Source organism: Thrips palmi, unplaced genomic scaffold (assembly GCF_012932325.1).
Source record: "Thrips palmi isolate BJ-2018 unplaced genomic scaffold, TpBJ-2018v1 HiC_scaffold_1, whole genome shotgun sequence".
NCBI classification, from domain to species: domain Eukaryota; kingdom Metazoa; phylum Arthropoda; class Insecta; order Thysanoptera; family Thripidae; genus Thrips; species Thrips palmi.
The window spans coordinates 1,535,096-1,557,072 of NW_023144620.1; the positions used below are offsets into that span (position 1 = coordinate 1,535,096).

General features: G+C 44.9%; 3 protein-coding genes across 3 annotated transcripts; 1 reads left to right on the forward strand and 2 right to left on the reverse strand.

The window, feature by feature from the left end:
- The first annotated feature begins 3,095 nt into the window (after positions 1-3,095).
- On the forward strand, positions 3,096-4,539 carry LOC117641314 (putative nuclease HARBI1). Its single transcript, XM_034378533.1, has 3 exons — positions 3,096-3,393; positions 3,469-3,703; positions 3,781-4,539. The coding sequence occupies exons 1-3, from the start codon at positions 3,209-3,211 to the stop codon at positions 4,522-4,524; spliced, it is 1,164 nt and encodes a 387-aa protein (XP_034234424.1). The 5' UTR covers positions 3,096-3,208; the 3' UTR covers positions 4,525-4,539.
- A 554-nt stretch (positions 4,540-5,093) lies between these two features.
- LOC117643027 lies at positions 5,094-6,035 on the reverse strand. Its single transcript, XM_034381668.1, has 2 exons — positions 5,538-6,035; positions 5,094-5,456 (listed from the first exon to the last, which is right to left on the reverse strand). Exons 1-2 carry the CDS (start codon positions 6,033-6,035, stop codon positions 5,094-5,096), a joined length of 861 nt encoding a protein of 286 aa, XP_034237559.1.
- Positions 6,036-11,840: 5,805 nt separating this feature from the next.
- On the reverse strand, positions 11,841-15,494 carry LOC117643038. Its single transcript, XM_034381679.1, has 3 exons — positions 15,161-15,494; positions 12,587-12,917; positions 11,841-11,891 (listed from the first exon to the last, which is right to left on the reverse strand). The coding sequence occupies exons 1-3, from the start codon at positions 15,388-15,390 to the stop codon at positions 11,841-11,843; spliced, it is 612 nt and encodes a 203-aa protein (XP_034237570.1). The 5' UTR covers positions 15,391-15,494.
- Between the last annotated feature and the right edge of the window lie 6,483 nt (positions 15,495-21,977).

The following is a 21,977-nucleotide window of genomic DNA, read 5'->3' on the forward strand; positions in this document are numbered from 1 at the left end:
GAATTTATGGACAGGGGACATGCCGGAACGTTACTAAACGACCCTTTGGAGCACTTTTCTGAATTGAAAAAGTGGTGACTTAAGATGGATAAGAGTGGGCGACGTCGAGCCCAAAACAACGCACCAAACCGCATCTCAATACGTTGAAAAATGACGATTATAGAGCCAAAAGTCACGAAAGATACCCTTATTTTGCCAACGGTTATCAATACCCAGACGCGTAAATTATAAAAAACAGACGGTGGATTGGTAGATTTGAGCCGGCTGAACCAAATACATAAGTCACAATTTACATTCATTAAATTTTAAATCCTAAAATTCAAGCGTGAAGTATTCCGACCAATCAGGGAGCGGCGTAACACAGCCTCACGGTTTTTAATGGAGCAGGCAGTCTATGTTTATGAGCAGTTGCCAAAATACCATCTTTTGTGTTTGGCGAGCCGAGGATATATCTGATAACATAAAAAATTTGAGCCGCATCGGCCGTGCCGTTTAGGAGGAGTACGTGTCTGGACATACAGACGGACAAGCAAACGGAGAAAGTTTTTCAACCCCGACCGAATAACGGGCTTCGCTAGCGCTCAGCCATTAAGTAATTTTTCTAGCTTCTGCAATTCTTACTCAGAATCTTTTGAAAATATTTGGAACAGTTCATAACCTTTACTTTAGCGACAATTGTATTGTGTAACGTTCTGACAGCAGTGTTAGCGGAATCTTATGTTACGGAGGGATCCTTACTCACAGGCAAAGTTGGAAGTTCCCTAACAATGTCTATATTTTGTTACCAGGGCCACTACGTCTTGAAGAATGAATCCGTTAACTGGATTTTTCCCAACGTTCCAATCTTGCCTTACGGACGCTATCGGTTCCGATACGTATCCCGAGTTGCAAATGATACTGACAGAATCCACGTCTGTGCGGAAGTTGACTGCCAAGTCATCCCGAGGCCATAGAGCGCACAAAATGTGTTGAGATAATACATTTAGGTTAGGCCAGGTTGACCATTATGTAAATTACCAATTTTAAATAAATTTTTAAGGATTTGGTGTTTTGTGCACATTCATGTTTCGTTACTCCACATACTTTCTTTTGCTGGTAGCATGATCCTGGAGGGCCGCACGAATATGAACAGGGGCTGGCAACAGCCTAGTGCGCGCGTGAAGCTATGCGCGCCGCTCGGGCCGGCAAGGCAAACAGAACTTTGTCAAAACTGCATCAAACTGAGTAAACGAGGTCATTTTTAGATTCTACGCAAAATTTCCTATCCGTGTGTGACAATGGAATGGACATTTGGATGTGTAAATCAGTTCTAAAATCAATGTGGAATCCAAATTTACGGCACCAGACAGCCGACTTGAAGTTTCCCTTTCACTAAAAAAGTTATTTCCGTTCGTTTTAGGTCCATACATGCAGCGAGCCGATTGTTGGCCACTATTTTCTGGGTTGCATGGTACATTTGGAACGCCAATGCGACGTCTGTAGCAGAAATGCCGATCCAAAAACTAATTTCCATTTTTGGTCCAAAATTGATTTTTGCAACTTTGGAGGTTAAAAGCACAGTTTCAAATAGGTTTCTCAGCGTTGTCAACCTCACTAAGCAACCCAGAATTCAATTCTCTATCGCCCTGCTGTGTTGGATTTGCAAAAGGAGGTCAAACTTCTAATTAAAACGAAAAGGCCCGAAGCGCTGCAAAACCGCCAAAACAGTTCAAGTATTTTGGGGAGCTTAATGTGTGAAAACTATTTCTCAGATAGTAAATCCAACCACACCACCTTGTAGGCCAGTCAATTCTACAGCTCCATTGTAAGTTTCATCGCAATCGGAATCCAAGAGTAAAGACAGCTAGAATCATTGAAAATCCCATCAGTTTGCTTGATTGGTCGAGCGGGTGCAAGTATGAGAAATCGCTGCGGCAGATTTCTGCAGCTAACTTTAAAATATATTCTGCCGCCTTACATGCACAAATACAGCAACAGTTCACTGGTGAAGGCCACTAAACTATTCCCTGAAACGTTTCCGGGCACAAAAAATTAGAAAATTTACGGGATTTTTTTTGACTTATTTACACCATACAGCGTCTGTTACGTACAAGCAAATTTGGTATTTCCTTACGAAGTAGATGGTTTATATAAAGTGTAATGATGTAATAGGCTGTAATCAGCCAGGACCCCGGCGTCGACGCCTGTTACTGCACTTTTGAAGCTTAAATTTGTTTATTTCGCATCCAAGCCCATTACATATGTTAGGATTTTTTGATTGTCCTGATCAGACGAATCGATTTCTATAAATAGATGTCAGTTTTGTCCACTTTGAAATTCTACCCAAACCACTTGAATGTAACGAACGTCGACGCAAATGTAACAAACGTCGACGCGCGTGTAACAAACGTCGACCCAAAGTACGCTTTCAACATTTAAGCCATTTGAAACAAAACTGGAACGAATTAAGCTTTGATATTTCTTGGGGACCATTCTAGAGCAATCTTGAATGAGCCTGCAAAATTTCATCCGAAAAGCCGCACATTAAAATCTAGGAAATCCCGTGCCTCTAAAGGTGGCCCCACAATGGCCGCGGACCGGGCCGGACGGCCGTCCGTCCGTCCGTCCGTCAAACCTCAATCACTCATTTCACTCATTCCAAGACAATATTCTCACACTGTAGTGGACATGGCCGATATTCATTGATAAATCGCTCACATGAAACCGAAAAGAACTGCCTTTTTATAGACTTTTGTTAGACTCTGCCCGACTGCGGGGCATTCGGCGCCAGGAGGTTGGCACTACGCACTGTCGCCGTGTCGTCGCTCTCTTGTTTGTTGTTTGCATTTCGTTTCGGCGCTTGGTGAAGTTCTAATTCACTAATTCACTTGTGGAGTGCAGTTCTTTCTTCTTGATTATAATGGCATCAGTCATCCAAAGACTTGTGCGAAGCTTTGCTCTTCTGCTCATTTTAAGGGCTAAACGGGGAGCCCCTATTATTGGAAACAGGCTAAGTACGTCACGGAGAATACAGCGTCGTTGCACTCCTTTTGTGTGGTTAAGTCATTTGTACTGAGTACTTTTTTTTTCAGGGTCAATCAAACGCCTTGCTGCGTACAACATTCTTAAACGTCAACATCTCCGCACGGTCTCACTAGTTCGCTTTCACCAACGGAATAGGCGGAGGCGTCGTCGATTTTCTGTATCACCCATTCTCGTGGATAGACCCATGTATGGAGCTTGGTTTACTCTGATTCCTGTTTTGAGAGAGTTTGACAAAGATGAGTACTTTAAGTTTATGAGAATGACTCCTGAGGCCTTCGATTGGTTATTGGAAAGAGTTTCTCCTCTGATAGTCAAAAGAAGCAATCGCCCAGCAATTTGTCCGGGTCAAAGGCTAGCTGTGACATTGAGGTGAAAATTGTTTGTGATTGTTTGTGCTCCTTGATTTTTGATGAATTTAAGTTAATGATTTATTTTAAATTCCAGATTCCTTGCTTCAGGAGACAGCATGGCATCCCTCTCTTACCTCTTCAGGATATCTGACCAAGCAATCTCCGATATTATTTTGGAAACAACAGCTGCCATTTGGTACGCCATCAAGGATGAAGTTTTTGAACCCCTCACTGAAGATTTGTGGAGGAAGAAGAGTGCAGAGTTCGAATCCATGTGGCAGTTCCCCAATTGTGTTGGAGCAGTAGATGGAAAACATTGCTTTGTTCAAGTAAGTTATTTAAAGTAGTTATGTTTGGGGGGTGCTTCATGTGTTGCAGAGAATATAAATTGTTCTTATTTTTCCAGAAATTTCCCATGAGAGGCTCTGAGCACTTCAATTATAAGTTTGGGCACAGCGTAATTCTCCTTGCAGTGAGTGATGCAAAGTACAAATTCACAATTGTTGATGTTGGAGCTAGAGGCCGTGAGAGTGATGGTGGTGTTTTTGCTCGTTCTGAGTTTGGGAGGCTTTTTAATGGACATGAACTTGGGCTTCCGCCTCCTTCATATTGTGAAACACTCATGACAGATTTGCCCTATGTGTTTGTAGGTGATGATGCTTTCCCCATCCACACACATATGTTGAAGCCTTTTGACATGAACTGGGGAGAGAAACCTGAGGAAACCATTTTTAATTATAGACTTTCACGAGCAAGGCGAGTTGTGGAAAATGCCTTTGGCATTTTAAGTGCTCGTTTCAGAGTATTGAGACGAAACATAATTGGCAGTGAGACGCTAGTGCAAAACTTGATTCTGGCATGCACTGCTCTCCATAACATGCACCTGATAAGAGAAGACAGTATCCCACCTCGACAACGTTTGTATTTACCGGAGGGGTATGCTGATGTGTACAGGTCGAATGGGCACTTGAAGAAGGGTCGCTGGAGGAATGAAGTGAAACATGAAGAAAGAAGTATCTTCCACCGGTTAGCAATGCAAGAAATGCCACATCATGTTGATGAAGAGGCTCACAGAGTAAGTGACAAGTTTGTGGAATATTGTGTCTATTCTCCTCTGCCATGGCAATATAATGTTCTACCTGAAGTTTGATATGTTTTTACATGTGTTCTGAACATTGTGAGTACTCTGAATCTAGATTTAATAGCTCTGTACAACGTGTGTTGATACTGTGTCTGAAGTGTTAATTAGTAATACTGTACTTATATAAATTAAAATTGTGAAATGTATATTATTCACTTTACATGTACGTAAAGTGTCAATGGCACTTACATCCAAAGATTTTGAACAATAAATAAATAGAACCTGGAGAATTTTATAAAACAAATGTTCTCATTTAATTATTTATATGTATATGTCAAGAAAATAAAATGTAACATCTTATTAGATCCGACTTTGGTAAAAACTAGGACCAGAATTATTATTAAAGTGTCAATGGCACTTACATTCAAAGAATTTAAAAAAAAGAAAATAGAACCTTGATAATTCTATAAAAGAAATCTACCTATTTTCATACATAGGTATATATACATGTCCATAAAACGAAATGTAACATCTTATTAGATCCATCTTTGGTACAAACTAGGACCACAATTATTATTTAAACAATAAGAATCAACAAAAGGAAAATGCTTCCGTCTTGACAAGCTCCAAGTATGTAACTAGCGTAGCTCGCTTGCTGCATTCAGGTAGTTGTCTAATTCATCTCCGCTGAAGTGACACACTTTGTTCACATACACAAACACTTCAGACATTAATTTTCCACTGACTGCACCTGGGACTCTCCTCAACAGGGATGCAATTGTTTCACCAAAGTTGCCATGCACATCTCTTTCCTTCTCTGTTAGGAACTGCCTCAGGATAGCCGTGTCTGCTCCCTCTGCAGCGGCCAGTTCTTGTGCATGGTCTGGCTGTGGACGGTGGCGCTGCTGTGCAGCCTCATGCTGACGACGGATGTTGTCTCTCAGGACCTCGCGGCGCCTCTCGTGTACCATCTGTACCTCGCGCTGTTCTCGTTCTCTTTCCTGAAAAATTTTAGGACATAGCTTAGTTATAAATTGGATTAAGATTTCCTTCATTCAGGATCTAAAAAAGTGTGGGTTTACCTCGTTTCGAAGTCGCCGGGCGTCAGCTCGTGTGCGTGCAGGAGGCTCCGCGTTCACAGGTGCCTGCCTGCGACGGCGAGGACCCCCTGGCTCTGGCATAGGCGGGGAAGTCCAGTGCCGGCTGAGCCTGCGGTTCCTGTTTTCTCGCCGTGTGGATCGAGGAGTGGCATTTGTGTGATTTGTCACCTCCTGAACCTCACGCCGCACAAGCGGAGAGAAAATATTGGCCGAAGGTGAGGCGTTATTCGCGTGCTCGGCGGGGGAGGAATGATCGGCCATTCTCATTTGTGGTTGAGGCCCTCGATTCGCGGGCCACACATGGTGGGTTGTCAGAGGCTGTGACGGCGGTGGTCCATCTCCAGCGGCGTGCATCGCATTCGGCTCCTGTTGCCCAGCGGGCCTAGGGGAAGAGGTGGCGGCAGGCTGGATGGGGTCGGAACCAGCAGAGCCACCAATCACGGTGTCCTGCTCTTCAATTGTTGCCAGCTGATCAGGCATGTCCGTTGCCACAAAATGTGGTCCACGGTTGCGCCTGGTCCTTCCACGGCGTGAGCCAGGTGTCCCGAAAGACGCGTTTGAGTTGAAGGAGGCGTTCAGATCGCGTCTATTCCTTGAGGGGTTGGAGGGAGAGAACCGGTTGGGCGGGCGAGTGTTGCGTCGAGCCCTTCCCATTGCCAGGCTCTGTGTACTGTCGACACTGTCGACACTCCCCACTGGACTGCTCGGCCGACGTGGAGATTTGTCCAAGGGTCCTAACGGGGCAGTCGTTGTGGTCCTGGGCGACGGCGGTGCACTACGGAGCTCCATCTCAGCCTCCCGCCTCTCGTTGGCAGCGTGGACTTCTTCACAGCAGTCTGAAAAAAGTAACAAGCCACACCATGTCATTATGTCGAACAAGATGCTTACGTCGCTCAGCAAATGTAGTCAATACTACGTACTTTGGGGTCGAGGCTGCTCCGCAAAGCGAATGCTGCTGGGGTTGACGGCGCCTTGGAGGTTGCGCTCCGCCAGGTCGTCGACGTCATCCTCGTCGTCGTAGCCGCCCTCGTCGTCGACGTCATCCTCGTCGTCCTCTGCCGGTTCACGACGAAGGTTGGACTCCCGGCGGCTCGACATGTCTTTCCCCACTTCGTCAAGCCAAGCCATGTCGTCCCCTTGAAAGTTCTGAGCGGGTCCTCCCCCCGGCGCCCCACTCTTACACTTCCCCATCTTCCGCCTCTTCCTTTTCCCCCTGTTCTCCCTCAGTCTGGTGAAGGTTTGGGAACAGAAATTCGCTGCATCGGGAAAAAGGAAGGTCAAGTAGAGTCAACTCCAAGTACAAAAGCGTACCATAATTTTCGAGGTTATACTCACGATGAATGTTGCCTACGAACTTCGCTGCTATTTCTATCCATGCCTTTCGTCTTAAATCTCGTTTGTGATGGTCCTTCAGGGTGTGGTCCCAAATTACAGGCCATTCCCGGACAGCCTCGATAAGGGCCTGGTCCGAATACGGAATTTTCGCAGTCTCCATTACTCTTTGCACTTCTCCTAATCTCTGGTTTGAACTTCACCAAGCGCCGAAACGAAATGCAAACAACAAACAAGAGAGCGACGACACGGCGACAGTGCGTAGTGCCAACCTCCTAGCGCCGAATGCCCCGCAGTCGGGCAGAGTCTAACAAAAGTCTATAAAAAGGCAGTTCTTTTCGGTTTCATGTGAGCGATTTATCAATGAATATCGGCCATGTCCACTACAGTGAGAGAATATTGTCTTGGAATGAGTGAAATGAGTGATTGAGGTTTGACGGACGGACGGACGGACGGCCGTCCGGCCCGGTCCGCGGCCATTGTGGGGCCACCTTAATACCCACATCTCGGCGAACCAATCCTTATCAAGCATAATCTGGTTGCGCTTGAAATCAAGCGTAACAGGCTCATCTTCTACAGTCTGTCTCAGGTCGGAACGAGCCTGGCGAGGTTCACTTGCCTCCTCAGCAACTGCAGCAACACCTCTGAAATGAAAAGGGACAGACCCTTCGCAGCGGGGGTTCGGCACAGGCCGCTGCCACCCTCAATAGCAGGTAGCCGCACTACCGCTGCAACAACGCGACCGTCTCCAGGCTCGTTCCGACCTGAGACAGACTGTAGGATTCCCCCTATCTAAATGCATGGGAGAAATTCTAGTCTAGGCTTGACTTCAAGCGTAACTTTAAGCTTGACTCAAGCATCAAGCGTAACTTTAAGCTTGACTCAAGCATCAAGCGTAACTTTAGGCTTGACTCAAGCATAGAGTTGCGCTTGCGTTTTACCAGTGTATTTCCAGGAAAAATGTAGAAAGTGTAAGATGCCGAATGGCACACTTGAGTTTATATCCATTATTGTTCCAGAATAGAACAAAACAAAACTTCATGAAAAACAGTAATAAAAAGTACAATTTTTTTCAAATGTGTTTACTGCAGCAATAAGGTAACAAGGTAGGTTTACGCCAGACCGCGTCTTGTCGTAACAGGCTTCGCGATGTCTCGCGGCCTGTTCCTCCAATCCGCGCCTGGCGTACCTGCCTTGGCCTGCGGCGCTAGCCTGCCTTCGGCATGCATTGGCTCGTCCATCGTCGGTTACTTCTTACTTGTTGCGTGCTGGGACCCCCCCTCCATTCCCGATAGAGTTGCTTCATCTACAGATAACACGATCTTGACCCTTGTAACTTCTTAACTTGTCGGGGATGGGAGGCTCCGCCCCCAGACCCCCCTTTCTTCAAGGCAGATGTGATCTGCCTGCATAAAACTCGATTTTTCGCCGTTTTTAGCAGATGATACCTTAACACTTGAATCATACTTAAAACTACTATACACCAATGAAGGTGTCAGCGTGCTTTTACTCTCGAGTCCAGAAACCAAGCGCGTATCCTAACAATACAAGGTAGGTTTACGCCAGACCGCGTCTTGTCGTAACAGGCTTCGCGATGTCTCGCTGCCTGTTCCTCCAATCCGCGCCTGGCGTACCTACCTTGGCCTGCGGCGCTAGCCTGCCTTCTGTTGGGATATGAGCAATTTCTCATACATGGAGAAGAAAACTCTCATAGTGTAAGTGGCAACTATGTACTCTGATAAGTGTATGTGGCAACTATGTAACTGCTGGAGAAGTGGTTAGTTTCCGCTTCCTGCACTCACTGTCTTACTGGACATGTACTGTACTGGTTGTGTGTGAGCAAAGTAAAATTAAAATCAAAGTGCATCCAAAGTCTGAGTTTCTCCTTCACCCAAAATACCTGATATAACAACAGGTTATGGGCCCAGGAGCTTCATACTGCGCTAAATGAAGAGTTTTTGTTGGACTATAAGTGTGTGAACTGCTGAAAACTGTGTGACACGTGTGATATTGAAGAAAGTGAGGTTAGGGTGTGTGTGTTTTAGTGCATTTGTTAAGACTTAGTTCAGGCTACAAAGTAAGACCTGCTTCTAAGCCCCAGGATATTAAGACTTAGTACAGGCGATTGATAAGACCTGTGCCTAAGCGCTGAGTTCATGTAAGACTTAGTTCAGGCGACTGATAAGACCTGCTTCTGAGCGTTGGTAAGAGTTCATGTGAGACTTAGTTCAGGCGACTGATGAGACCTGCTTCTAAGCGTTGGTAAGACTTGGGTCGTGCAGTGCAGTACATAAGACGCGCTCCCAAGCACCTAGACAAAAAGTTAAAATGGAGGCCTCTCTTCAGGAGTTACTCATGTTTAACGGAGAGGGGTATGATGACTGGAGCTGCAGGATGAAAGGCTTTCTGGAAAGCAAAGATCTGGCCATCTTTATTGAAAAGAGTTTGTCCGAGTTGGTGGGTGAGCATGCTGTCGCTCCGGACGACAGCAATGCCGCCAAGAAGAGGAAGGAGGAAGAGATTAAAGACTTAAGAAGGAAAGAAGGGATGTGTGCAGGTGAACTAACTATGAGAATGGGGAAAAGCGCATTCGAGCTGGTAAAAGGGCTGGATGGAGCTAAGACAATTTGGGACGCCCTTCAGGAGAGGTACAAGGGAGTCAGTGCGGGGACTCGCTTGCTTCTTTCCAAGAAATACCACCTCCTGAAATACCGACCTCAAGAGATGTCGTTTAACGACTATGTGACTAAATTTGACTCTTTAGTGCGGGAGCTGAGGGAGGCAGGTTCAGAAATGTCCGGACGTTGTGACCAGATTCATCTGGACCCTTCCTCAGGAGTATGAGGGGGTCATAACCTCTCCACGGACAGTTGACAGCGACCGACTCACGCTGTCCTACGTGAGGGGTTTGATCGAGGAGTTTGAGTTGACGCGGCAAGCGTGGGGGGTGAGAAGAAGTGGGGGAGGTGGAAAGGCTGCGCCTCCTAGCACGGCGTTCTCGGCGGCCCGGCCTCGCCCGTACGACACCAACCGGGCCTGCAACAACTGCGGCAGGCTCAACCACATCTGGAGGGACTGCTGGCGGTTTGGCGGTGGAGCCTACAAAGGGGTTGAGACCTCCCGCGGCGGCCATCACCAGCACTCAACCGGGCGCGGCGGAGCTCCAGCCCGTAGCGGACGCGATGGCGGCGCCTCCCAGCCCCCGTCCCAACCGTTCCAACATGGCGGCCCTTCCCGCGGCGGCGGACACTTCCGGGGAGGATATCGAGGCGGCAGTGGCGCGCCACATTACACTCCGTTCCACACTTGTGCACCAGCCCGGGACAAGGCCCGGGAGGGACCCCCGTAGCGAGGCTACTATAGCCACTATGACAAAGTCGGCCGGGTGCAGCAGCGCGGGTTTGAATTTGAGTGAACCAGGCGGCTAAGGCCCGTTTTCACCACCCCAGCTAATCAGCTTTTCCCAAATTAGCCATCAAGAGGAATCCAGACGCTGACGCTAGTAGCATGGAGCCGATTTTCTGCTCGTGCCGGCAGGTGGAATTTGGGTAAGTAGCGCAATTTAATAAAGCACTTTGAGTAACGGGCTAGTGGCATGGCCTTGGCCTTAGGCTGAGCATGCATAGCTAGCAAGGAAGAACAATTCCAAGTGATTTGAATTTAATTTATGATTTTTTTACAGTTTTATGATAGAATGCGAGCGATGCAAAGAGTGGTTTCACACCGAGTGTGTGGGCCTCAACAAGGTTACAGGTTAGATTTTTAAAATGTAAAGTCGCCCTCATCTCCCAGCAATTTCTTAATTTCATTCAAAACAGTATTTTATCCTATTATCTGACGCGGATTGCAAATTTCTTTAAACCAGTGTTTTCTGATTTGAGTAATTAATTACTAAACAAAGTAAAGCGATGCTATAAACTGTCTTTTTTCTCTTTGCCAGCGGTAGCACTAGACCGTTGGTGTTGCTTCACCTGTACGAGGATTGATAACTCTGTGAACCCAGTGAAAAATGAGCTTCATAACATGGTGGAGAATGTTAAAATGATTGAAAAACAGCTGGATGACCTTGCCAAGGTAAGATGTTTTTTCTGTCTGCTTTTGGCGGGGAATATCCTTACTCCCAGCTTCCCATTTTTCGTTTCCTTACCTTGCTTCCATTTTTTATAATTCTTTTTCTACTTCACAGGAAACTGCTGGTAACCAAAAATTAGCAGAAGAAAATCAAGAGCTAAGAAATGAAATTGAAACATTGAAGAAGGGGATGGATGATGTGTTGAAGAGTAAAGAAGAAACCGAAAAGAAAAATTTAGAGTTAATGAATGCTAATCAAGAATTTATGAATAAATATGAAATGAAGTTGCAGGAATACGAAGAGTTAAGGCATAAGAATCTGGAGCTGAAAACGGTTATTGAAACATTAAACAAGCTAGGGCCCGCCCTTCCGTCGAACCGAGTTGCCAGCTCCGCTTCGCTGCGCCGGCAACTCGGTTCGACAGGGGGCCGGCCCAGCTTGGCCTGCCGGCGGCCTTTTCTCGGGCCTTCGGCCCTCGCATCAGACCCAACTTGGCCAGTCGAAGGCCCGGGCCTTCGGCCCGCTCGCATCACACACACCGTGAGCGGGTAAAGGAAAGTTATCGATGTACCATCGTGACTTAGGCCCGCCCTTCTATTCACAATATGCAATAGTCCTTACACTTTTTACTCCAACTGTCCTTAGAATATGCCCGTTTCATTTGTCTCTTCGCCCTCATTCCGAAATACCCATATTTGCCATGCTACTGCAACTCCTTGCAATAGAGGCACAGCAGGAGCGCAAAACGAGTCCGTCGCACTTTTTCCCATAACTCATGAAGGCGGGCTCCTGGACCCCACTTCCGACCCCTCGTTGAAGAGGTCTTGCCAAGACCTATCCAAAACTTAAGTAAAAATTTTCAGTCGGTCGAGCCCTCTTTTTCAAGATCCTGATGTGACTAATAGTGTAATGTTAGCTTTGAGGGTAGGTAACTGAAGAGAAGACGTAGATGTTAGCTGATTTAATGAGGCTAAGGCAGGATCCAATACAATGGCTAGAGACGATCCAAACGCGGCGGGCCACCGCTTGCTAACAAAGCTACTGCTTCTGTTGAGGCCGATATGAGAAGCGCGCGCTGCACGCGGCTATGACAATGCCAGCTGAACGCTGGAGGCTATAATACTACAATAGACGAAGTCGGGCTCCTGGACCCCCTTTCCGACCCCTCGTTGAAAAGGTCTTGCTGAGACCAATCGAAATCTGCAATAAATTTTTTTAGTCGGTCGACCCCCTTTTATGAAGATCCTGATCTGGCCAACTTGTAAAAGCGGCCGATGGGGTCGGGACCAGGTCCATTCATCTTGTCTCGTCGCCCCGATTCCAAAAATACCCCTATGTGCCCTGCTAGCACCAATAATGGCGGAAATCCCCCTCCCGCTCATGTAAACCATGATGCACCTGCAGCAGCCCTTGTGCGACCCGGACGGGATTTGCACCACCGGATTATTTGTTTGGACGGTACTCCTGAAGTACCCTCCAAATCTGGTTACTCTAGCTCAACTCCTTCCTTGTACACAGACGCCAACAACAACAACAACAACACACAGACACAAAGGCAAATGCATAGGCCCTCCCCCTATTTTTTGAATAGAAGGGCGGGCCAAAAAACATGAAGCATTAGACTTACCTTGAAGTGAGTGAGGATGTCCGACTTCATTAATCTCCAAGTTTTTTTGAACACCCTGTTTCTATCAAGTTCAAGCTCGGTGATATCTTTCTTTTCCATCACCATACGGTGTGCACAATGTTTGATAAAGCTAGTACTGGCCTTCTTTCGCCATGCAGCTTCGATGTCTTTAATGAAGTCCCGGGGGACTTCAAAGTCATCCTTGTAAGAAAGCTGAATGGCCTGCTTCATCTCGGCCTCCATATCCTCCCGGTCAGGCAGGTCATGTCCCTCCGTAATGGGGAACACCTCCATTAACTTTGTTTCCATCAGGGTTCTTAATTTTTGCATCCTTGCAATGGATTGGACAGCATTAGTTTGTTTTACTGATTCATTGTGGTTTGGGAGAACGAATTTGCAAATAAAAAAAACACTTGAGGTTTGTCTTTTTTTTTACGAAATAAGGCCACCGTAAACCGGGGTAACTTGAGACAGCAAGGGTAACTTGAGACACTTCTGCTTTTCCACCTTTTTGGAGCTGCCACCTGGCTCGGCACATTCGGAGGTCAAAACTGCCCTAGCACTTTTTTTCATACTTGTTTGGAAAGACGATTAAGCGTGTGAACGGCGGGTTGGGACCAAGCTGGTCAGATCTAGAACGATTTTTCAATTATAGTAAATTTAACAATTTTAGAGAAGTGTTACAAGTCTCCCTTGGTACTCGAAACACGTCTTGCTGAGACCCAAATGACTGTAGTACCTTTCAACCCTATTATTTCAACATTCTAAATGCAGCATTGGTTTTGAGGGAAACCCATCATTCATCGGGTAATACTGACTTTTATAGAAAATCGTAACTGTGCGGGGTAACTTGAGACACCAAATTTCATCGAATTTAACGGAAGTTGAGTGGCGTAATTTGACACTGGCACCTCCTTGTACTACAGGGTGGTTTTAAGTAACGGACCTCTCCGTTCTAAGATCAAAACCAAGCCGCATTTGATCGCAAATCACTTTTTTAGACAGTGTAGAGGGTCCCAAGTGGATATGCAGCTTAAAGTTGGAGTGTTTTCTCAACTACACACGGACCAGATGAGATAAAATAAATCTTGAAGTCTCAAAAGATGAGGAATTTCATTCCCTTTCCAACGAGCTATATGTCATTGAAATCGGACAACTTATAGCCCAAGAACCGTCGATTTTTGGAAGAAAAACAACTGTAAAAATAGTTTAAGGATTTTGAGTAAATTTTAAAAATTGACTAAGACTATACACCTTAGCAGGAATGGACTTGTGTACGTAAAATAAAGAAAAATGTCTGAACAGGTGTCAGGGTTGGATGTGAGAGAATCGCTGTACTTAGTTGACAGAGTTGGATGTGAAATGGGAGAATCGTTGTGCTTCTGAAGTGCCGTTATCCCTCAAATTACCAAATGTAACCTTCATGAAAAAATCTGAATATAAGGTTCAAAAATCTTCTAATGTATTCCACAAGTAGTACTTTTCATTGAAAATGAGTTAAATGTCTCAGAAAGTCAGTATGGACTGCACTGTAAAAAAAATTCTGAAATTTCAGTACAATTTGTTTAGACTTTGCAGTCTGAATCGGTAATTCAGAAAGTTGCTTTGAATTTTCAGACTAGGAACTCTGAAATTTGAGATCACACCGGTTAGTCTGAATTCTAAGCAGAAGGTCTGAAAATTCTGATAAAGTTTTCAGACTTGTCATGCTGAAACCTGTTTTCATAATTTTGGTATGAAAATTTTGACAGATTGTCTACTAATCAAGTCTAGGCGTAAGGCGTTGTATAAATTTATCGGAAATAATAATGTACACCCGTGCTTCACGCAGATTCGTCTGTGTAAGGTAGATTAACCGTAAGAGTTGTCCGAACTTGCATTCTGGACTTGCCGAAAGGAGCTGGTATCCTCTGAAGAGAGTCACGCGGCACGGCTTCCCCCGCCGACAGGCAGCGCCCGTAGCGCAGTGGTACCGAGCTCGTCTCGTTACCAAAAAGTCCCGGTTCGAACCCGGGCCGAAGCGAACAAGTGAAAAGTAGAAAGGAGGTACCGTCACACGTTGGTGGTTCATATTGTTCTCTTGTTGATTTCTTTCTCTTTGATTTGTAGATGGCACTTTTATTTAATATTTCAGAGTAGCAGTCTGAAAATGTTTTTCAGACAAGTTGTCTGAATTTGGAATTCAGACAGAATGGTCTGAATAATTACTCAGAATTTTCAGACCACTAGTCTGTTTAAAAACTTCAGACTAAAATTATGAAATTTCAGTAATACTTTTTTTACAGTGTGGCAAAAACCCCACTTCCGTGAAAAAGCAAAGTAAAAACTAGGTGTGTCTCAAGTTACCCCATATGACGGGGTAACTTGAGACAACTTTAGAGGCCCATTTCTCTCATTTTAGGAGACCCCCAAAAAATTCGTGGGGTCCAAACCGAATGTAATCATGTGAAATAAAACATAGTTGGGATTCGGGTTGGTGAGAGAAGTTTTGTGGACACACGGTCCAAAAAACGTGAAATATTGTCTCAAGTTACCCCGGTTTACGGCACCTAAAAAAAAGTTAATGTGACTGACCTTCGGTTTTCCTGTGTATCGGAATGGTCCAATGCACAGGTTGCATACTTCTGCGTTTTCGGACTTAAGTCAAACTTGTTTGTTGCTACCGTGGTTCTTATAGGGCGGGCGGTCACTCCGGCTTCCGGAAACCTCTGGTGGTAGTAGGTGTAGACATCTGTTAATTCATGCCCAGCTGAATTGACAATGAAGCGGTCTGATGGGATGGGAACTCCAGGTTTTAGTACCATTTTCTGCCGAACCTGCAACAGAGGTAAGAAATTTCACAATCATTAAACTATTTCATTTCTTTTTTTAAGCGCTTAATTTCATTTCTTTCTTGTTTCAGGTTCACTTACCGCCAGGTACACCCAGGGAAGTGAGATCTTGAATCAAGAGTAGAACAATACTTGGATTTTTGTGAAGTTGAATCAAGAACCAAATGTTCTTGATCTAAGTTCAAATGAACCAAGTAGAAGTGCATCATCAGCGACGTTCACCTGAACAATACGTTCGGGTAAAATTGGACCCTCCGAATGGGAGTTGAACCCGGGAACATACATTCCAAATGCAGCAGCGCGTCCCACTGCGCCACCGTCTTAGCTGCAGGAGAGAGGTCCACCGGGGTGTTTTGCTAGGCGCAAGGCGCGGGTCGGTTCGAACTTTTCCGCACAGTCCCTAAGCACCTCTGCTAACGACGAGCTCCTACCACGCCTTCGCAGTGTAGCGGTTAGAGGGCTCAACATACAAGTTAGAACTTCGGGTTCGAATACCAATCAGCAATTCATTTCTTTGCTGTAGGGTAAACTATACAGTTATCGGCAGGGGTACAGTTATCGTCATCTCGGCGAATAATTGGGTCCTGCTCTGCAAGTACGCGTCCGTTAGTGATGCGGCCAATGCAGGTCGCTAGAGACACCTTTTGAGCATGCAGGACCGAGACAGCATCGCGTTTGATTGAGCATGTCAGCCAACAGAGCCACGTTTCTAGTCAAGTGCAGAATGAGGCCGCTTCGGCCGCCCGTTCTTATCTTCTATGATAAGAACAGGGGTTCAATCTTTAGTTAAATTCGTGAATGTGGGCCGGCAGAAACTATACTCTTTGCCAGGTTCCTTCTCCTCATCTATTGAAGAGGGCATACTGTGCTTGGTGCACAGAAATTCCTCTTGCTTGCCCCCATTCGGGGGGTGCCGATAACTGCACCAGAGAAATCACCGCAAACACAGTTATCGTCAGGGTGGCCTCAAACTTCACTGGTGTTTCCGGCGTCGTCCGGGAGTTAATATTCTGATGCATTATGACCGTAGGAAGACCCCTGCCAAATTTGAATGAAATCGGACCACTTTTTCCCAGTGATCTACGTGATTTAGGAAATGTTCTCCTCGGCGCTTTGAAAGGTTTTTCGCAGCTCATGGTGCTAGTTGTCCGTTAGTCTAAAATGAAGGGCGCAAGAGGCATAACAGAAGGAAGAGGGGGTTCGTGACATGCTCAGGGGTGATATAGAGTGTCTGTGACGACTGTTAGAAATTTTCGTCACTTTCGGTCATGTTTTGCCTTTTTAACAAGGGGTGCCGATAACTGTCTTAAAGGGTGCCGATAACTGTATTTTGGCTGCCGGTAACTGTGTTTTTGGTAACCTTTTTCTCACATTAAATAAGAGCGTCACAAAAAGTTTTTGGTGAAATCTTTTGTCAGCCACTTCGTTGTCTAGATCCTTCTGAGGTGTCTGAAACAAGTCGCACGGGTCTAAGTGTCATAACCTACCCTAGAGGCCCTTGAAAAGAAAGCGATGCTCTTAAACTGACGGTAACTGTATAGTTTACCCTATGTTGCGGCTCCAGCTTTTTTTGGGGAAGGGGGGGGGGGCAGGAGGACCTTGTATGCCTGCGTCACTACTCCAAACTCCTCTTTCCGGCATAAAAATGTGACAGCTTGACCGGGGATCGAACATCCGCCAAACTGCGGGATTCCGGAAAACCGTGTCAGGTACCCGACTGTAAGGCTCATGCCTTGGGTTCAATTCCCGGCGGATTTGCTTCCTTTTACAGTCTGAAACTTTCTATTCATATCCCATCGCAAAGTGGTCAAAATTTTAAGTGCCAAAAATAGATTGTTCCAAAAGATGTCACCGCTCGGATCCCTTTCCCACCAGTATTTGATACCGGCGGTCCATTCCCTCAGTTTCAATAGAACCAACCAAGAGAAAACTGGGTACGCTTTGACGGGAATCGAACCCCCGACAAACCCGGCTTACTATCCAGCCTCCAGGCACGGATCCACTGAGCAACCGTGACAACTGTTGAGAGCTGAGCTGAAACAGGCTGTGTCTGCACGCCAGATGACGTCATAATCATGTTGTCAGAACGTTGTCGGAATCAAGTGGTTTCGACTCGAATCAAGGACAATTTTATACTTGACTGTTCCAAGAATTTTCTTCTCGAACGTCAGTGGCCGTATAAATTTCTCATATCCCAGACAAGTACAGCAAATGCTTGATTTTAAGCATAAATATTCATTGGTGCAAGATAATTTATCTTAAAGCAAGTACAAAATCACCTTGTTCCGATAAAAATTTGATCTTGACTTATCGTGTCACACGACCAAGTAAAAAGTGTACTTGGATTGAGAAGATTATAGGGATGTGCGAATCAAGGATTTTCATTTCGAATCGAATCTTTCAAAAAAGTTTCGAATCGAATCGAATCTGGAAAAATTTGTCGAATCGAATCGAACTTATAAGGATTCAGAATCGAATCGAATTCGAACTGAAACTAGAAAAAATTAGTGCATTTCAATACACAAAACACATGTAATATAGGAAGGGCATAGAGTATGAATACAAAAAAGAAGAAAAGTTGAATACCTGATCTTGCTTTTGTATAAAAACTACGCTGTGCACGCGACTTTCAACCGTTCCCGAGCTACGGATTCGAAGACGAAGCACTGTCGATTCGAAATTTCGAATATTCGGGGTCGAAGCAAAGCGATCCGTCCCCGAATCGAATCGAATCGGCCCTGATTCGATTCGATTCGATACCGAACTATTCGCACATCCCTAGAAGATTATCCACTTGGCACAAACAAGTGCAAATTATTCTTGGACCAAGTAGATTTTACTTAAATCAAGAAATCGTTTCCCTGGGTGTACCTATCCCATAGGTCGAAGTCCCGCTCTGGGATGGGAAATGTGGAGGCCTTATTTTCCCCTGTCTTGTGAATAGCTACGCTCACGGTTCTTTTCATGTGTTTGGTGTAAAGGGGGCTCTGACTGTGAATATATTCTTCGACTCGGAGGCCGTGAGCGGTGGGAACTGGGAACCCTTTTCCCAACTGACACCATGTAGAGAATAAACCATTTGCCAATAAAGGCTAGAGGGGTGGACAGGGAGAGGGGCGTTTTTCCCCGCTCGCTGCAGAGGAAGTATCCCTTCTTTTCAACTTCGTCCTCAAGTTTCTTCAAATCTTTCAAAAGCCTTGGGATCTCAGACTCCAGAAAGTCCGACATATGCGTGAGATAGACATAGGTGTCGGCTTTTAAGACCTTCACTTCTCTCACATATCTGTCAACTTTTTTCTGGGATTCATTCTTGACAATCTTACTTTTAAACATCTGATATACGAGTGTAAAGTCGCCGTGATATTTGGCTAAGGAGGGATCACCCAGGAGCTCTTTGGCGATAGCTCTGATTCCTTTGGTATTGGAATAAACTGTTTCAGGCTGCAGGTAAGAAACCATCACCAGTTGGCTTCGGTGTTTGCAATATCACATATCTTTCTTTGAGTAACGCAGTTTCTTCGAAGCGCTCGAATGGTTCCAGTCCAGGCTTTTTAAAATCAACGTAACCCAGACGTGCATTCAACATTTGGAGCACCTTTGGCCAACTCCTTGAGCTGAGCCTCCTGCAAATAAAGGACCGTCACAGAGTTAAAACAGCAGGGAACTTATTAGCAAAACTGCGTATAATTTATTTGTTTATTTACAGGTACAGATGGTTGAGATGGATCTGGGGAAGCTTGGGAAGCTTGACTTGCCATTTTCTGAATTTCCTCAGTGACAGACGTGCATTCAACATTTGGAGCACCTTTGGCCAACTCCTTGAGCTTAGCCTCCTGCAAATAAAGGACCGTCACAGAGTTAAAACAGCATGGAACTTATTTGCAAAACTGCGTATAATTTATTTGTTTATTTACAGGTACAGATGGTTGAGATGGATCTGGGGAAGCTTGGGAAGCTTGGCTTGTCACTTTCTGACTCCTCATTGACAGACGTACATTGTTCAGGGGGCCGGCCCAGCTTGGCCTGCCGGCGGCCTTTTCTCAGGCCTTCGGCCCTCGCATCAGACCCAACGTGGCCAGTCGAAGGCCCGGGCCTTCGGCCCGCTCGCATCACACACACCGTGAGCGGGTAAAGCAAAGTTATCGATGTACCATCGTGACTTAGGCCCGCCCTTCTATTCACAATATGCAATAGTCCTTACACTTTTTACTCCAACTGTCCTTAGAATATGCCCGTTTCATTTGTCTCTTCGCCCTCATTCCGAAAATACCCATATTTGCCATGCTACTGCAACTCCTTGCAATAGAGGCACAGCAGGAGCGCAATACGAGTCCGTCGCACTTTTTCCCATAACTCACGAAGGTGGGCTCCTGGACCCCACTTCCGACCCCTCGTTGAAGAGGTCTTGCCAAGACCTATCCAAAACTTAAGTAAAAATTTTCAGTCGGTCGACCCACTTTTTTCAAGATCCTGATGTGACTAATAGACAAAGTCGGGCTCCTGGACCCCCTTTCCGACCCCTCGTTGAAAAGGTCTTGCTGAGACCAATCGAAATCTGCAATAAATTTTTTTAGTCGGTCGACCTCTTTTTTTGAAGATCCTGATGTGGCCAACGTGTAAAAGCGGCCGATGGGGTCGGGACCAGGTCCATTCATCTTGTCTCGTCGCCCCGATTCCAAAAATACCCCTATGTGCCCTGCTAGCACCAATAATGGCGGAAATCACCCTCCCGCTAATGTAAACCATGATGCACCTGCAGCAGCCCTTGTGCGACCCTGACGGGATTTGCACCACCGGATTATTTGTTGGGACGGTACTCCTGAAGTACCCTCCAAATCTGGTGACTCTAGCTCAACTCCTTCCTTGTACACAGACGCCAACAACAACAACAACAACACACAGACACAAAGGCAAATGCATAGGCCCTCCCCCTATTTTTTGAATAGAAGGGCGGGCCAAAAAGGAAATGAATGATGATGCATTGAACAGTGAAGAATTAAAAAGGAAGAACTTGGAGTTAATGAATGCCAATCAAGAATTCGTGAATAGAGATGAAAGAAAGTCAAAGGAAAATGAAAAGTTACAGCTTCGTTTCAAAGAATTGACTCAAAAGTATAATCAATCAAAGAAGAATGAGGTACTTATTTTGTTGATATCTGTGACCTAAATTCCTTTTTGTTCATTGTATGCATTTATAAGGAATGACTTTTTTTTTTGTCAGCCCAAAAAGCTATCGTTATCACTGACCTCTGGAAAGAAGAAAAAACTGAGCAAACTAAGTTTGTCTCAGCAGGTGTGTATGGCTCAATGACTAAAAGGAAATGGATTTATTGAGTTGAAATTTTCTGATGCTTACTTTTGTTATTACAGAGGAAGTACATAGATGACGAGGATGAGTCTGGGTAAATTAATTGACTGGTGTTAAGTTTCACTGACGGGGGCAATCTGAAGTAAGACCTGCCAGTGTTGCGAATGTTTGTCTAATGTAAGCCAAGTGCGGTATGTCAGAACCCTTGGTAAAATTTGTTTTCTTTGTTTTAATAAATGTAAACTGAGCTTTTTAGCTTGTTCTTTTTTATTACTCCTGCATAATATCATTTCTTTGAAAAAATAACATTATATGCACTCACTATTGAGGCAATAAATAAAACAGGACTAGAAAAAAGCATAAAATATAGAGACATGTTTTAAAATCTATCCTCTAACAATACATTATTCATATTGGCAGTTATGTATTTACGGTTTATCATGAACTCTCAGTCTTTGCAAACACAAAGTTCCCTACTGGTAAGGCTTGCTCTAACTTCAGGAAATCATGGCTAAATTGAATCAAACCACAGAGTGCATTGTCTCTTTGCAACATTTTTGTGAGTGATACATGGAGAAACAAAAATTTATGGCTATACACCACTTAGAAATAAAAATTACTAATAAGAATAAAGTGTTAAAGTTACAACCATTGTTCTGGTTCTCAAGATATGAGCTGATTTACAATATCTTAAAATCTGCTGTTTTAATGAGCCACATTATGAAAAGCATTTTAAAATGACATCCAGAAAACTCAGAACCACAAATATGTGGTATGTCTGTACAGCTTCTTGCCTGCTACATGTGAAAGTAAAATTCTGTTCAACAGTTATATTTGAGATCTACAAAAGCTTATGTTTAGAACTCACAGTCCACACAATACAATTTTTTCTTGACTAGTCCTTGGAAAGCACAAACACTTAAAAGGCATTATGAAACATTGAACTAACAGAGTTATTGCTTAGACTGTACTTTGTATGATAGGGAATGAGGAAGAGCGATTCTCTGAGGAGGTACATAATTCCAACATGGTCTTTTAGCTTTTCCTGAAGCATATCCGTGCTCTCCTGTCCAAGCTCTCTTTGGTGGACGACCCTGTGGAGCACACTTCCTTCCTCCAACCAGTACTTTTCTTCTCGAAATTTGGTCTCTTCTTACCAGAATATATCTTCCTTTCCTACTTGCCCTTGCAGAGTAAGATTCATGGAACACATGAAGGGCTGAGATGAGAGCATTTTCTGACAGGGATTTGG

Excerpts from the sequence above, each read along its gene's own strand:
- LOC117641314 (XM_034378533.1), top strand. The coding sequence starts at position 3,209 with ATGTATGGAGCTTGGTTTACTCTGATTCCTGTTTTGAGAGAGTTTGAC. Across the intron at positions 3,394-3,468 it reads AGGCTAGCTGTGACATTGAG|ATTCCTTGCTTCAGGAGACA; the intron begins GTGAAAATTGTT and ends TTTAAATTCCAG. Across the intron at positions 3,704-3,780 it reads GAAAACATTGCTTTGTTCAA|AAATTTCCCATGAGAGGCTC; the intron begins GTAAGTTATTTA and ends TTATTTTTCCAG.
- LOC117643027 (XM_034381668.1), bottom strand. The coding sequence starts at position 6,035 with ATGCCTGATCAGCTGGCAACAATTGAAGAGCAGGACACCGTGATTGGT. Across the intron at positions 5,457-5,537 it reads CCCGGCGACTTCGAAACGAG|GAAAGAGAACGAGAACAGCG; the intron begins GTAAACCCACAC and ends AAAATTTTTCAG.
- LOC117643038 (XM_034381679.1), bottom strand. The coding sequence starts at position 15,390 with ATGGTACTAAAACCTGGAGTTCCCATCCCATCAGACCGCTTCATTGTC. Across the intron at positions 12,918-15,160 it reads GATACACAGGAAAACCGAAG|GATGCAAAAATTAAGAACCC; the intron begins GTCAGTCACATT and ends ATCCATTGCAAG. Across the intron at positions 11,892-12,586 it reads ACATCCTCACTCACTTCAAG|TTACCTACCCTCAAAGCTAA; the intron begins GTAAGTCTAATG and ends TCTTCTCTTCAG.